A 14,703-nucleotide genomic window follows, 5' to 3' on the forward strand; every position below is an offset into this window, starting at 1 on the left:
TACTGGGGGTTTTGGTGTGGGATTAATTTTTTTTTTTTTTAAAGTATGTGAAGATTGCATGGTGTTCATAATGTTGGCTTTCTAGTATATATGAATGGTTATGCAGATGAGTCTTGCCAGATATTTCTGGGTCATTATAAAACCATACTGCCCTGCTGGAAACTGTTTGCTTGGCTGAGTCAGCAGAAGGAGCTGGATGGCCAGTCCTCAGCCTCTCAGTTAGTGGTTGTTGTGATCTTGCACCTTAGCACAAGTCCATGTCAGTCACTAGATCAAAAGTCTCGAATGGGAAATGGAGTAGCTGAAGTAGAGATAAGCATCCCGATCTGCTGCCTTGCTGGAAGGGGAGGAGCCACTGGCTGGGGAAGCAACTCGTTTTCTTTAGCTGTGACTGCCTCCGGACTTGGCCAAATGCATCTGCCTGTTTTTCCTAGGTGTAAGCAAGCAGTGTGTATAGTGCGTTGTCTGCATGTACTAAAGAATGTCTACAGCAAAGCACAGCTTTTATCGGTTACTATTTATTTGAACTGAAAGCTTTACTTATAAAGTAGATTAAGTAATGCTTGTCTTATGTGTCTATACAAGCTATCATAAAGAAAACTACTATGTTGTATTTATAATTTCCAAGTGAAAGAAAAATAAAATGCTCTTATTTTCTGAAGTGAGAAGCTTTTGCACTATGGTTAAAACAAAGGTTGCATTGAGTAGTATAAACATCTTGCTTCACTGTTTCACCCTGAAAGATCTTCCACAGCTTGTAAGGTCACAGTGTCTTTGCAAATAGTGCTTGATCAAAATTAATTCAGAAACAAAACAAATTATGCTTTTTACTAGTTTCTTTTGGTAGCTTTTAGTCACTTTTAGGGCTGATTGCTAATCTTGTGTTGTTATAATGGTTCAGAAATGCACTTCCTCACAAGTCCTGGTACCTTTCATGTAGAGGGAGCCATAGAAAATTCAATATTGCAGATTAGTGATGCTGCCTCCCCTGCATGCCTGTGTGCACACACACATACTTTTTGAGAAACAGTTTTTTCCTATTTAGGTTTTCATACAAATGCTGTTCCAGAAATAATTCATCTGTTCCTGTCTGGATCACTTTAGAAAAAGGAGAAAATCCATTTCCGCATTGAAAATTGCTAAATACAAATTGATAGCTGTGTAGATGACCAACAAAAGACTTTAACTATTTTGCTTATTGAAAATGTAGGTGTAAGTTAGCAACCAATTACTGTGCTTGTGTATTTTGAAGAAACTGTCTCTGATGAGCTAGCTTGATTAATTACCCATTTGGTTGTTACATTTTTATGATGTTGTCTTTTAGCTGGATTTCTTTTAGGAATCATTTGTATTAATGTTTTGAAGTACTCTAAAACAGGGCAAATCTTAAAGCTAGATCTGTGGATAGATTTGGGCAGCATAAAGGGAGTAACTTGTTTTAAACTTGCCAGCTTTCTGTAATGGGATCTACAGCCATGAACTACAAGCACAGGTTCCCATTATGCCACGCCGTGAAGAGGTCCCTCAGTGGGATACTCAGGAACTCGGGCAGCTGAGTGGGGAAAGTCTGACCTTGTGTGTGGCAACCTGGATTAAAGGGAGTATATGATGGCCATAAAGAAAGACTGAATATGGTAACTAACTCTGGGTTGCTGAGAAGTGTAAACTGTGATATGACATCTGTAGTGCTAGGCATGCTCTTATGCTTTGGGCAGTTGTGAGGATCTTAGCTTCAAATTTTCTGGATGTTTAGCTTGATTATTTTGTGTGTGGTTATTTAAATCCCACTCTCCTTCTGACTTGACCACTCAGAATAAATTTTCTCTGTAACATGTTTTTGGATTACTGTAACCTCGAATAATCTTAAAATAACTTTGGATAGAAGAAATTATTTGTTTTAAAAATTCTCTTCCCAAAATGAGCTGTTCTATGTATAGTACTGACGTTGAGGCTGAGGTTGAATAGGATTCTACAGTTGAAGTGGTTCTAACAGTTATAAATAGTTACTTTATCTGACCTTGAAAATTTTCTCAGTTCTGGTTACTTTTATGTAAAATTCTCTTTCTGTTCCTACTGTTTGACAAATTTCCCAGAGAAGTACTTTTTCCCCTTCTAGCTTTCCTGCTTATCTTTTGGTGTCCACAGATTGTAGCGTGTTTTGTATCCCCCTCTATATTGGGATGTTATTTGGTAGAACTGAATGCCTGCAGTTTCCTGGCTGTGGGTAGCATTTTCTAATTTATTGCGTGTGTGTTATTAAAGATTGCTGCAAATTTTTTGTATGTGTTCAAGTTTTTGATAAACTAAGTTTTCTTTTAAAAAACCTGGTAAACTAGGTTTTATTTTAATAAACTAGCCTGTACGTGGTAGGTTCTTGTCTATCTTGCCTCAAGTGTCATGGCTCACCTACTTTTTCCCATTTCATAACCATCCGGTTTCCAGATTAAAAAGGTTCCCTGGCTTGTAGAATTTCAGTGTAGGAAAATAAACACTGGGATAAATAGTCCCTTCTTGATTACTCAATTTGTGGTATATTCATGTTTCTCTACTATGATATGTGGTTTCCTTATGCTCTTCTTGTAAGATCTGCCCTGGAGATGTCAGAGAAAGTCCTTAGTGCTTTCATTACACGGGAATTGTACTCTGTGTTGCCATCTGTTTTTTTTTTTTTTTTTTAATGAGTTGGGTTTGCATCTGTATCTTTTGATCAAGGGAGAGTTTGAAACTTGAAATTACTCGTCTGTAATGCAGTTCACAAAAGCTAATGCTATCTTTTTTGGGGGTTGCCTTTACAATATGACAGTTGTGGTTGTTTCTAGTGGACACAATTTGAGGGTTTTTTTTTAGGTGAAGAAGGATTTTGTGTACTTTATCTTTACTGATACATATAACAGTGAAAAACCTTTTCATGGTCAACAGAAGGGATTATTAATCCAAGCTCATTAAGATATGATTGTTCTATAAATTCGAAGCTATATCAACTAGCAAGGAGCTTCATTTATTTTAGTTGAGATTATTCTGGGCCTTGGAATCTTCCACAGTTGGATGCCAAATAGTAACATAGGTTTTTGGCTCTAATTATAATGTTGGTCACTCTGGTTTGGGCTAGTGGCTAGATCGGGACATGAAGATCTACAATTACTTCAAATATTAGATGTTCAACGATACAGGTTCTTTAACTGTGGTGAAGCAGCTCTCTCTCTAATTTAATGATTTAGTGTTTAAATAAAATACAAGACTTTAATGAAGTCTGCTGACATTAAACCCCCAGTCTAGAGGAGACGCACCTAAATCTGCCTCTTACTGTGATTTATGTTCTCACAAAGCAACATGGATTTAGTATTAGTGGTTTGTCCCACTGTCCTTAGGTATTTCAGAGCTTTGCTGTAGCTGGGTACAGTTGTGCCACTACTAAGAAATGGGCGTCCACTCATCTGATGTAGTGGAGAGATTGAGATGGGAAAGTGTGCTGTCAGTCATCCTTCAAATAACTTTCAGTAATCGGTTATAAACTGCTGATAATGCCTTTACTAGATATGTGCAGTGGATGGAAAGCCTAGATATTAGAGAGAACTTGAGCTTTCTCTTGATGTTTGCACTCAAACACAAGTTGTTTCAATGAAGATTTTAGCTTTATCTGCTAGGGAAGTGGTTAGTGTACTACAACAGTGTTCAAACGCACTGTTTTCTCAAGTACTTCCTGTTAGCATGTTTAATGAGGCACTCTAATATCTCCTTAGGTTGACTGTCATTACTGAAAACTGAAGTGTTAACTGTAACAACAGAAAAGGACTCTACAAGACTATGAAACAAATCTTAATTTTTGTTTAGATTGAGCCGTGTAATTAAAGTATGTTGTACAGTTGTCTGTAGAATAGCAGTGGCTGATTGTTGATGTGGCTTCTGTATGTGTGTTTGTGAAAGCTAACGGTCTTTTAAAATCAATATCCTTGCCAGTTAAAATTTATCTATTTTGTGGAGGATAGACATTCTTCTCTCCACAAACTACTTAAATGGATTCTTCTTTATATTGACAGTAAAAAATATAAAATTACTGTGGAACTTGTCACTTCTTTCAAAAAGTTAACCAGTGTGTTGCCCTTATCCTTGAATACTACTACTCGGATGTGAGCAATGTTCTAAAATTATCGGTTGGCAAGAATGCCGTTCTTGTCAGAAATAAAGTAAAAACCTTAGAGTACAATTTGCGGGAACACAACTGAAAGAAAATACTTGATGAAAGTCTCTTTGTCCATATAATCTGATGTACTTCTGGGATCAATAGTGTTTCAAGGCACTAAATTTAAATTGCATGTCCAATATCCAAGATGTAAGAAGTTTATCAGATTTCCTGCAAAGTTGCTGGAAGAAAACATTAGCCTGGTGTTCAGCTGTAGCTTGGCAAGTTTCCCCCTGCCCTCTTTGGAATTTACTATTTAATTAAAAAAAAAACAAACCAAAAACAAAACAACAAAGAAAGAACAAACAAACCTTAAATTTGTATTCAGACTTTCTCATACCATAGCAATCTCTATTAAGCTGTTTATTAATATTTAATTCCTGATTCTCTTTGCCATAAACTTGTTTCTTCATCAGGTTGCCTCCACAAATCCTCCATCTGTGGAATCACTTGCTAAAGCTGCTTGGAATCCTTACAAGTAGTACAAACCACTATGGGCAGCTTCTTAATGAAGTGAACTTTAAATTTGGTTGCATTAAAGTTTAACATTTTAATGAAAATTTGCTCTTACCAGTTCATTCTAAGGTATATGAAAAAGTAAAACTATTACACTGGTTTAGTGTCTCAGTACAGCTTTCTATGTTAGTGAAGAATACCTCATTCCCATGACTATTCTGAAAGGAAATGTTTTAGTAACTTCTGTTTCTGCATCTTCATTTGGAACCCCTAACAATACAAATTTCTGTAATGAGCTGTGACTGTTCTTGTTCTTAATAGACATTACCGGCTCAGTTGCTGTACTCTGAAATAGGATCAGGGATACCTTTGCTTTTTGTTTTTTTGTGATTATTTCACATCCTGATTTTAGTTTCCAACTGGACAGTCTGGAGTCCCATGGCAGTTCGGGCCAGTCTCCGTTATCATACGTAGTCCTGCCTGTGGGTCACTACGGGCTTTTGAGCTCATCGTGAACAGTTTAAGGGAGCTAAGTGGTACACACCCCTTAACGGGCAGGTGGGTATCCTTTTAGCTGGTTGTATTCCCTGGTTTACCTGGTGTTGACACAGAGGGTCAGGACAAGCTGGAGGGAAGGAGGGACAGAACCATGATGCAAAGAGACACCAGCTCCTGGATGTGTCTCTTTAGCACTTGTAGTTAATCAGCAGTCCCATTTATTCCTAAGCATAAAAGGCTGATTCAGTTGCATGAGTGTTTTTGTTTTTTTTTTAAAGTTACCCAATTCTTGTCACCTGTCTCTTGTGTTTATGAACCTTTTGAGTAGGAATCTAAACAGCAACAACAAAAAATTGTCAGGAGTCCTTCCCAATGTTTTTGTTGCTCCTGCTGCTGGTTATTGGTTGATGCCAGTGAGATGAATGACACTTACATCCCTACTACCTTAGAGCTCTTTTTATTATGCTAGGAGTAAAAGTGCATCTCATTCAATATCCTGTCTCCAGGTTTTGTTGCTCATCTGTTTTTATGACACACCTTCCCTCATGTCTGCTAGACACACGACTGGAGTTGTAGTGGAAGTCCTGGTCTTTACAGGATATGTTTATATCCATCTGATCTTGCAAAAAGTCTTTAAAATTATTCCATCTCCCTAGTATTTATGCCCAAGAACTTGGGTTCCTTCTTTAGTCCTTTTGTTTTGCTACCTTAATCTCAGTTCTTAAAATATATTTTTAATTCTCCTAATTATGATAGTTCTCCTTCATGACCTTTTTATCTCTCCTGTCAGTAGGTTTGTTGACTTAATGAATTAACTTCTTAGTGAATTCTTTATAATGCTTATGTCTTCATACTGAAAATGCCTTTCTGGTTGGTAATATGATTCTAAGATGCTTTTTCATACCTGCTTTCTATAGATTGTCTTAAAATTGGGTTGTGTGCTCTATTGTCTCTGCTTTCCAATGGTAAGTCTGCAGATTATAGTAGCAGCTCTAGTAATTAGTCTCCTAAGTGATTTTGGAAGTGAAAAAACATTTAATATGATGATTTAGGTCCATCGTGTCATCCAATGCTTCCCGTATAATAATTAGAGGCATCTTGTGGTCTAAATTTAAGGAATCTGTCATCTTTTTTTCTGAACTATATTCTTTAATGAGGGCAGAAGGTTAATGCCTTGGTTACTCAAGTTGATAGAGATTGGGCTTGCCTGCTCTCTCTTCTCAGATTTCATAGCTGTGGTGCACAATGTAGAGCTTAAACTTTCTCTGACAGATTTCCAGTTAATTGTTTTCATTTTCTTTTCCTCACATCTTGTCACTTATTGTCTTTATTAGTTAGGTAGTAATATACTTGCCTGCAGCAAAATTCTTTTATGTGATGTGAGCAGTTTAACAGTGAGAACATATTAGAATGTGTCATCTAAGTGAAAATGAAAGCATTCTCATATGAAAGATTAAGCAAAGATTACATTGCAGCCATATTTATTTTGCTAGGAAAGCTGTTCTTTGTTTTCATATTTCTTTAATACCTATCTATTAAAATAACTACGTAATGAATACTGGTTATGTATTACAGAGATTTTTTTATAGTTGTTTAATGTTTAATGCCTTGCATCTAACTATGCCTTTTTACAAGAACTTACTCTCCTGTGTTCTGGTGTGTCTTAAATTGAAATTAGAGGAGGAAAATCTGGAGCACACTGATGCATTCTAAGACAATTGAAAGCAAATCTGTAATGTAAATAACATTATAGCACCTAAAGCATTATTTCCTTAAAGTGGTATGATTTTTTTTCCTTAATTTGATATGTTTCAGGATAACCTTTTTACTCCTGGTGAATTTTTTAGAAAGAACTTTGGTTTCTGTGTGAATGCTTCCTGGAGGGCAGCCAGTCAAACTGGGGAGGCTTTCCTAATTGCTTCCTTCCATTTCCTGAAACCTCCTCCTGCCACACTCTGGTTCAGGCTCAGAGTAGCAAAGCATATGTTTTGATATCTAAATAATAACTGGAAATACTTAACATAAATTTATCTTCCAAACTGAGGTTTTTGTTTGGATGTTTTGAACCTGCAGTTTTGGGAAGCCCACTAAGCAAGTAAGGTCTGTGTACAATGCCAAAAAGGCTGTTTTTGACAGCAACGTTGTCTCCGAGTGAGAAAGCTGACACGGAAGTCACAGAATCATTTTGGTTGGAGACCCACCTGTGGAGATGGTCAGAACCTAACTGAGCATGGTCCTGGGCAGCCTGCTCTAGCTTACCCTGCTTGAACAGGGGTTGGACTAGATGATCTCCAAATGTCCCTGTCAGTCTAAACAATTCTGCGTGATTTTGAACTAATATTCTAACTCCTTAGTTTTTCCTAAGAGATCACGTACTGTTTGTTGCAGTTTTGATAATAAATAACTTCAACTGTCATATTAATGCCAGCTGAATAGCTGGTATCATTGACTAGCTTATTGAGGTGTACAAGCTTCCCCTTCCTCTGCTAATTCCTGTAGTCATTAACTTTGTGGCAAGAACACAGCAGAAACAGTAAACCTCCTGCTGTCATGGTGCTTCTTGTTCAAGACACTTTATAAACATGTTTTGACCTTTACACTACCCTTATGTTAGAGCAGAAGGCTTTAGTTTTACCTGTAAATGGCAAGCATTGTGTTAGCTGGGGCTAACAGTGGTTATATTAGTGATATTAGCTACTATAGCTAATAATTAAAATATGAGTGATAGCTGTTGGTCTGATCGATGCTGTGGCTCTGCTTTTTGGATGCCTGAGAAGCAGATTTGGCTGGCTTGTTTCTGAACAAGAATTCTCTGCAGATCCTGCGTAAAATCAGCCCTCGTTAAGAGTTGAAGGGGGGGGAAAGTAGCTTTTTTACAGAGCATATATAGGTTTTGGTTGTGCACATCTTCCTCACTGCTTTCCAGTAAAATCCACATATGGATGTTTCCATCTTTACCTCTCAAATTAGTTTCACTAGATGATTATTAGGGACGTGGTTTAGTGGTGGTTTTGGCAGTGTTAGGTTGATGGTTGGACTTGATGATCCTAAAGATCCCTTCCAACCTAGACAATTCTATGATTCTATCTATTTCAAAGATATCCTTCTTGGGACTATATGTAATTTTTCTAAACCTTTTAATGGTATCTGTGTTTGCAGGGCATGGGGGAGGGTGAATGCTAGGGACTGACTTTCAGTAGCTTCCAAGAGAAAGATGTAAGGTCAGTTTTCTCTTTTTGTCCCCTGAAAGACAGAAACACAACCCTGTTTTTCTTCCCTGGACTTACTGCACAACCCTGTTCTGTTTCTATTCCTGTCAGCTCCATGTTGGAGGGTTTGGTCTCTCATTTCATTCCTGGTGCTCTGCATTCAATCATCTTCTCTCATTTCTATGTTACTCTTGCAAACAGCAGGGAAGGTGTTTATGGGCCAAATGATAAAATAGCCACTGGCAAGCAGACTCTCCTGCCACACATGCCTTGAGTTACCATGGTTTTTTAGTGATGATTGGTCTAAATGGAGTAGTGGAGAGTGAAGAATGGCCTCAAAAAGCCCTCCAGAGATACCAAGCGTCTGGTCCATTGAGTCACGAATTCCCAAAGCTGGTGGTTATCGGAAGCTTGTTTAGGGTGTAGCAGGGGAATTATTTGATGGTTGTTTAGCTGGTGAGCCTTTCCTCAGCCTCTGCTGCCCGTCGCAGGCAGAGACCCTGACACTGGGCTTCGGGCCTGGCCCTGCAGAGCTGGGTGTCCTGCAGGCCCCTCCTGGCAGCGGGAAGATGGCAAGATGGCCACGCCGGGGTGGGGGAAGGAGCGTGGGTGCGTGAGGTGGTGTGCCCAAAGTGGGTACCTAATGGTGGATTGTATTTGAAAAATTGCTTCTCTCTCAAACTTGCAAAGGGCTATTTGAATGCATTTTTCCATGGTGCATTCTGGTTGGCTTCGAGAAATGGTTGAATAAATTTTTAATGTGTTTTTTTTTTTTTTTTTTTTTTTTCTTCCTGACACTTATGTGGTGGGTTTTTTTGTTTTTTTTTTTTTAAATTCCATGTGAGCTGCTCAGTCAATAGGAGGAGGCAGAATTGGCGCATCCTGGGAGTCTCTGCCGGCAACCGCGTTATCATGCCGAGAGGCTGCTGCGAGCATTTACCTGTCGTAACAAAGGATCTTCTGATGCCATTTTATTATTAAACAATCTATATTCCTTGCTCGAGGTTTTGGAGGCTCCCAGCAGTTCTGTCAGGCTAACCTTATTGCTAAAGTTGATTTTGTGTGTGTGAGTCAGCCAGGCAGCGGTGTGCCGGCCGAAGCCTCCACCATTTTATGACAAAATCTTTCTGCCATGAGCCGAGCCGGGAACCACGGCCATGCTTCAGGAGCTACCTGCACGCTTTTGGGGACCCTGTTCCTTGCTGGGGGTGCGGCACTGGGCCGTGCTGGCATGGGGCTGTCGGTGTGGACCTGGTAGAGCTGCCCTGGGCTGGAAGATGTGATGTCTCTGCTGCTGCTGGGCCGTGCTCACTGGTGCTCAAGTTGTATCTCGGCTGGCTTCAGTCAAAATGTGTTTTTGTGTGTGTGCCGCCAATGTACTTCCAGTTTTAATGACAACAGAAATTGATGTTGATTATTGCTGTTGGTTCTCTTAAGGAAATTGGGATATACATTTCCTTTAAATAAGAGTGTGACTTTGTTGCTGGGTTTGGACTGCCAAAGCACGTTCTTTACCCAGCTCTGCTCTTTGTATGCTGCTGAACTCCTGTTTTGACAGTCTGTGTGTGTGCGTGCGCTCCTGTGTGAGGGACACACAGGCATTTGTGTCTATTAGACAAATGGGTCATTTAGAGCCATCACATAATTCGTAGGAAATACTACCAGTGTTAAGACAGAACAAAAGGCAGCTGTGCTTTAGCTTCAGTCTTTTTCTTCCTGACGGCAGTGAAGTTTTTAGTACTGCATATGGAATACTTTTAAACCAAGTCAAGAAACGATCAAGAAAGTCAAGAAAAAATCTATTCTATATAACAGTAATGAAATTACATAATAATAATAAGAGTAAGAATAAGAATAATAATGCTTGGCCTTGATTTTTCTTGGAGGTAGAAACCATTCTAAAGTTCTGTTTAAATTCAGAGCTGTGAACACTTGGCATCTTCAGTTAGTCACTTTGACTTAGGTGTACTTACTTGGATCATAGCATCTCTTAATTTCAAAACTATAAATATATTTATGTTTTTTATTTAGTCTTCGTATATCTGCAATGTGAATTGAAGTGAGTTATTCTTTCTGTCATTACATCAAACCTTGAACTTGCAATACAGCCACCAGCAACCAGTGTGTGTGCCCATGGGTATGCTTCTAGAATTCATTAGGTGTATTTTCTTTTTTTTTTTTCATCTTTCAGAACCTGGAAATAAAATTCTTCCAGCTTGTTCCATTTAAATGGTACAATATTTTATGATGTAAAAGGGAAGTAGTATCTCTTTCAATTTTATAACTGTAATTTCATTTATTCTTGTAGGTGTAGCATCTATGACTGTGCCAGTGTACATCGCAGAAGTTGCTCCTCCACACTTAAGAGGCAGATTAGTCACCATTAACACTCTGTTCATCACTGGAGGGCAGTTTTTTGCAAGTGTCGTTGATGGACTCTTCAGCTACCTCGAGAAGGACGGGTGGAGGTTTGTGAGTCTTCCTTGCTAAAAGCAAAACTGGCATGGTCATGATTTGGTTGAAGCTATTACAGTTCTTGTTGGTAAAACAGAGTTTACATATAAAGTGTTAAAACTGTACACTGAAATGGAACTTTAGTAATTAACTCTTGCTAAATCATATCCATACTGCTTTCACTTAGGCTTAATATTCACAGTATGCTTAGGTTTTTTGACTTTACTAAACTTTAAAATGGATGAGCAATAAACATGCATCAGAAGGCTTGAATGATTGTCGTGATGTTTATGAAAGCAGCTTGCCTTTTGCATTTAGAATAATTACATGCTGATTTTTCAAAAGGCAAATTTCCACTAAATACGATGCTGTATGCGGAACATACAGGTGTATTTTGAATATTCTTAATCTAAACAGTAGTAATTCAATAAGAATTGAAGTGAAGGATATTGTAGCATAACTTTATAGTTAAAAGTTTAGTTTATAGAATAATAGGAATATCTTTACTGTACTTTCTGGATATTGTGTTCTTCCCGTCGACATTGCTAAGCATTTCTGGACTGCAGCCTTACACCTGCCGTCTTTATAGTGGTGTGCTATTTGAGAGAGATGAGAAATTTCAGTGGCTCAGTGTCTTACTTGCAGTGCCGACTTGAAAAAAATAATTAATAGAAATGTGTAGGAGGAATAACTTATACATTCCAACTTCTGGAAACTTGTGCTTAATTATGTGTGATTATCTCTTGAAACACTCTTGGGAAAGGGACGCGTGTTGTTGTAGGGCCTTTGATTCCTGTTGCTACAGCCTGGAATCATTTTGCTATTTGAAAATCCTAATTTGAAGGATCCTCCCCCCACCCCTGATAGCTTGCAACATAAATACTGTTACGTCCTCTGGCTTCTAATGGAGCTGAATAGGGATTTCTAGGTGCACTGACATTTGAAGTTTAAGTTAGGAACAATTAATTTCGGAATTGGTACACAGAAGAACTTGGAAGCTGATCTTTTTATAGTATGTAAAGAAATATGCATTAAAACAAAAAGTTAATGTTTTCTTCTGATGAATCTATGGTTTAATTTGTGTATGTCTGAAGATTCAAGAAGTTTGAGTTTTTACTTTTTGTCCGTTTGATTGTTTCCTTTGCCTCTTTTGTAAAAAGGTGTCACATTTTGACCTTACAAAAAAAGTCACTTCATGCTGATTTTGTTTAATTCTTGTTTAAGATTTAGCTCTGCTTTGTGCTTTCTGAAAATGCATTGGTTACTTTAGCTCAAATGAAAATAGCATTTTCCATTTTTACATGAAGCTTTTGATGACCTTTTCATTATGATGCAGCTGCATTCTCTGACAGACTGCATGTCCACTTATGGAGAATGGAGAAACAGCCTTCACTGAAAGAAAAACTTAGTTTTATAGGATTGCTGATCCCTTTCTGGAGTTAAAGAAATACGCGCAGTTTTGAGAAAAGTTAATGGCATGCAGTAATGCATTTCTAGGTAGAATACAAACTGAAGTATTTGATCCCTGATGCCAATTGTTCAGTAGTTGCTTTATTATTTTAAATTAACTTTTAGCCTAAATAATTTGTTAACATAATGGCTCCCTATGCATGGGGCTGGGTGGGAGGAATGGACGAGTAAAGATATTTATTTAGAAAGGGAGCTCTGAGTCACTGCTACTGTTAGAGGCATTGTGCACTTTCTGTTTAGGCAGATTTTTTTGAGTTCAGTTTACTTCAGTGGTTAGGGATTTGGCTGGGGGAAGCTTTTGTGGATGTAAGTGTTTTTTTCCCCCATTAGTGGGCTGACACATAGGAGCTAAGGATGTGTTTGTAATCTCTGTGTTTCAGTAAATACTAGCTCATTGGAAGAAAAATATAAGCTAGCAAAGTATCTGACAAGTATTGATTTTATTGGAGCTGTACTTTTTGTTTAATTGTTCAGATAAAATAAGATATTCCCTAGCTTGAATTTTTACAGCTTAAAAGCAAACTTCTAGACTTTGGAAAAGATCAGTCAAAGAGCTAACAGTGTGATATAGGATGTATCAGTTTTCAAATCAAGCAGTGACATAGCATTGACAAGTACAGTTGCATTTAAGTGATAATTTAAGTGAAAAATATAATTCCAGTTTGTTAACACAGACAGAAGTTACCATCTCTTGATATGTCACTTTGTAAATATATTTAGATAAAGTGGAAGATTAAGTGAAGGCAATAGTCGTTGTCAAATGTAGATTTCATCTTTCAGTAAAACACTCGTGTTTCGATATGCCACTGTACCTCAAATAGGAATGAGACCCCCACCCACTGAAATACTCCATAGCTGTTCTGATAAATTCTACATTGGTGTAACTTATTGTTCTGTTTGGAACGAAAAATAAACTATTCTAGTAAATTCAGGCCTTTTAACCTACTCTCATGTTCCCATCTTCCAGATTCAGCATGGTGTGTTGAGTAGTGAGGAGTAACTGTTTCTTGTAGCCTGCTGGCTCATGATGGATAACTTTTGCTAAGGCAGTAATGCTGTGTTTTATGTACATGCTAAGTACCATTCTGCTGGATTGAGCAGAGTGAAGTGAAGTGAAACTATTGATGATGCGTTGGTGAGAAACTGAGGCTATGCTGGTGATGAGGTATCCAAAGATTCTCGGCTGCAATGCTGGAGCTGTTAATAAGGGATTGTGCACTTGTCTGTCCTCAGCTAGTTTACTGCAACCTAAGACTGAGCAGGGAAGAGTGAAGATGGTCTGTCACCTAGAAAGAGTAGCCAGGAAATGCATGGGGAGAAATCACAGATGCTCACTCCTGAGTCATCACATAAGAAAATTACATCAATTATTGTAGCTCTTAGTGACTGAATGGCTAAGATTGGAGTGCTACAGAAAACAATAGGGAACTTTACTTTTTCTGGTCTCTGCTTGTTTTTGGAAATGCTGGATGTTAAATTAAAAATAAACCAAAGAAAAATATTTAACCTGACTCTTATGTCAGGTTAGCTTTATAAACCCTGCTAATGCCATCTTAATAGTATTGCAGCAGTATGTCTGAGAAGGAGAAATGTTACAGCAGACATTAAATTTCATGCTGTATTTTTTCAGGTCTGCTAGACATCTGGCTTCAAATGCCAAGTCTTGTACTCTGTGTAGGAAAGAACTATATTAGATTTCTGAAAGCTGGCTCACTGCATGAAATGTCTAAAATTGCCAGCCTTTTCTCTAAATTGTTTATATCAAAATTGCTTGATCTGAAAATTGCAACAACTCTCGAACTTGCAATGGATGTATGCTCTTAACTGAACGTTCTCCTTCTGACCTGCTCCTTGTACTCAACTTTGACCAGAAACATGTCGATTCAAAACTAACTTTAGTGAGTGAGCACTTTCTGTACATTTCTCTTTTATCTTGCCTCTGATAAACAATCCAATAGAGTCCAGCTGGTAGTTTTAACAGGCTGGATTGAGCTTTCAGGAGCTTCAATTGATTTTTGCTTCCTAAGATGACTGCAGGTACCCAACTGCTTAGTTCTGGAGGCTCTGCTGCATTTAAGGGACTGAAGGGCTTTGGAGGAGCAGAAATTAGGTAATATGAGTATAAAGGACTAAATCTGTTTGTTTAAATGCATTAAAAGATTCTTTTGCTTGCAGTTTGACAGAATACAGTGATGGTGTTTTTAATCCCTATGGTTTCGTTTTAGTCTTCACTTGAAGGAGAGAAGGCTTTCTAAATACCGCTCTAATGCAGATATTGAATATACAGTTTGGTGAGCTTCAATGGTGTATGTGTAAAGGTGATGCTGTATACAGCTACCAAAATGTTTGTGGAGAGGGAAGAGCATAGGAAGAAATGAGGACATTAATGAATGAGAACATTAGTGAATGAGGAATGAGAACTTAGCAAATTAGTGA

The 14,703-nt window shown here is 38.0% G+C and overlaps 1 protein-coding gene across 1 annotated transcript in view; it reads left to right on the plus strand.

The window, feature by feature from the left end:
* Nucleotides 1–14,703, plus strand: part of SLC2A13 (solute carrier family 2 member 13) — a gene marked incomplete at both ends in the record, with an annotated part of 163,664 nt that overhangs the window by 18,289 nt on the left and 130,672 nt on the right. Inside the window, one exon of the mRNA XM_082494963.1 lies at nucleotides 10,652–10,811. Coding sequence (XP_082351089.1) covers nucleotides 10,652–10,811 — 160 coding nt within the window. The remainder of the gene's footprint in view (nucleotides 1–10,651; nucleotides 10,812–14,703) is intronic.

The sequence above is a fragment of the Vanellus vanellus genome, assembly GCF_965231255.1.
Source record: "Vanellus vanellus genome assembly, chromosome: 1".
NCBI classification, from domain to species: Eukaryota; Metazoa; Chordata; class Aves; order Charadriiformes; family Charadriidae; genus Vanellus; species Vanellus vanellus.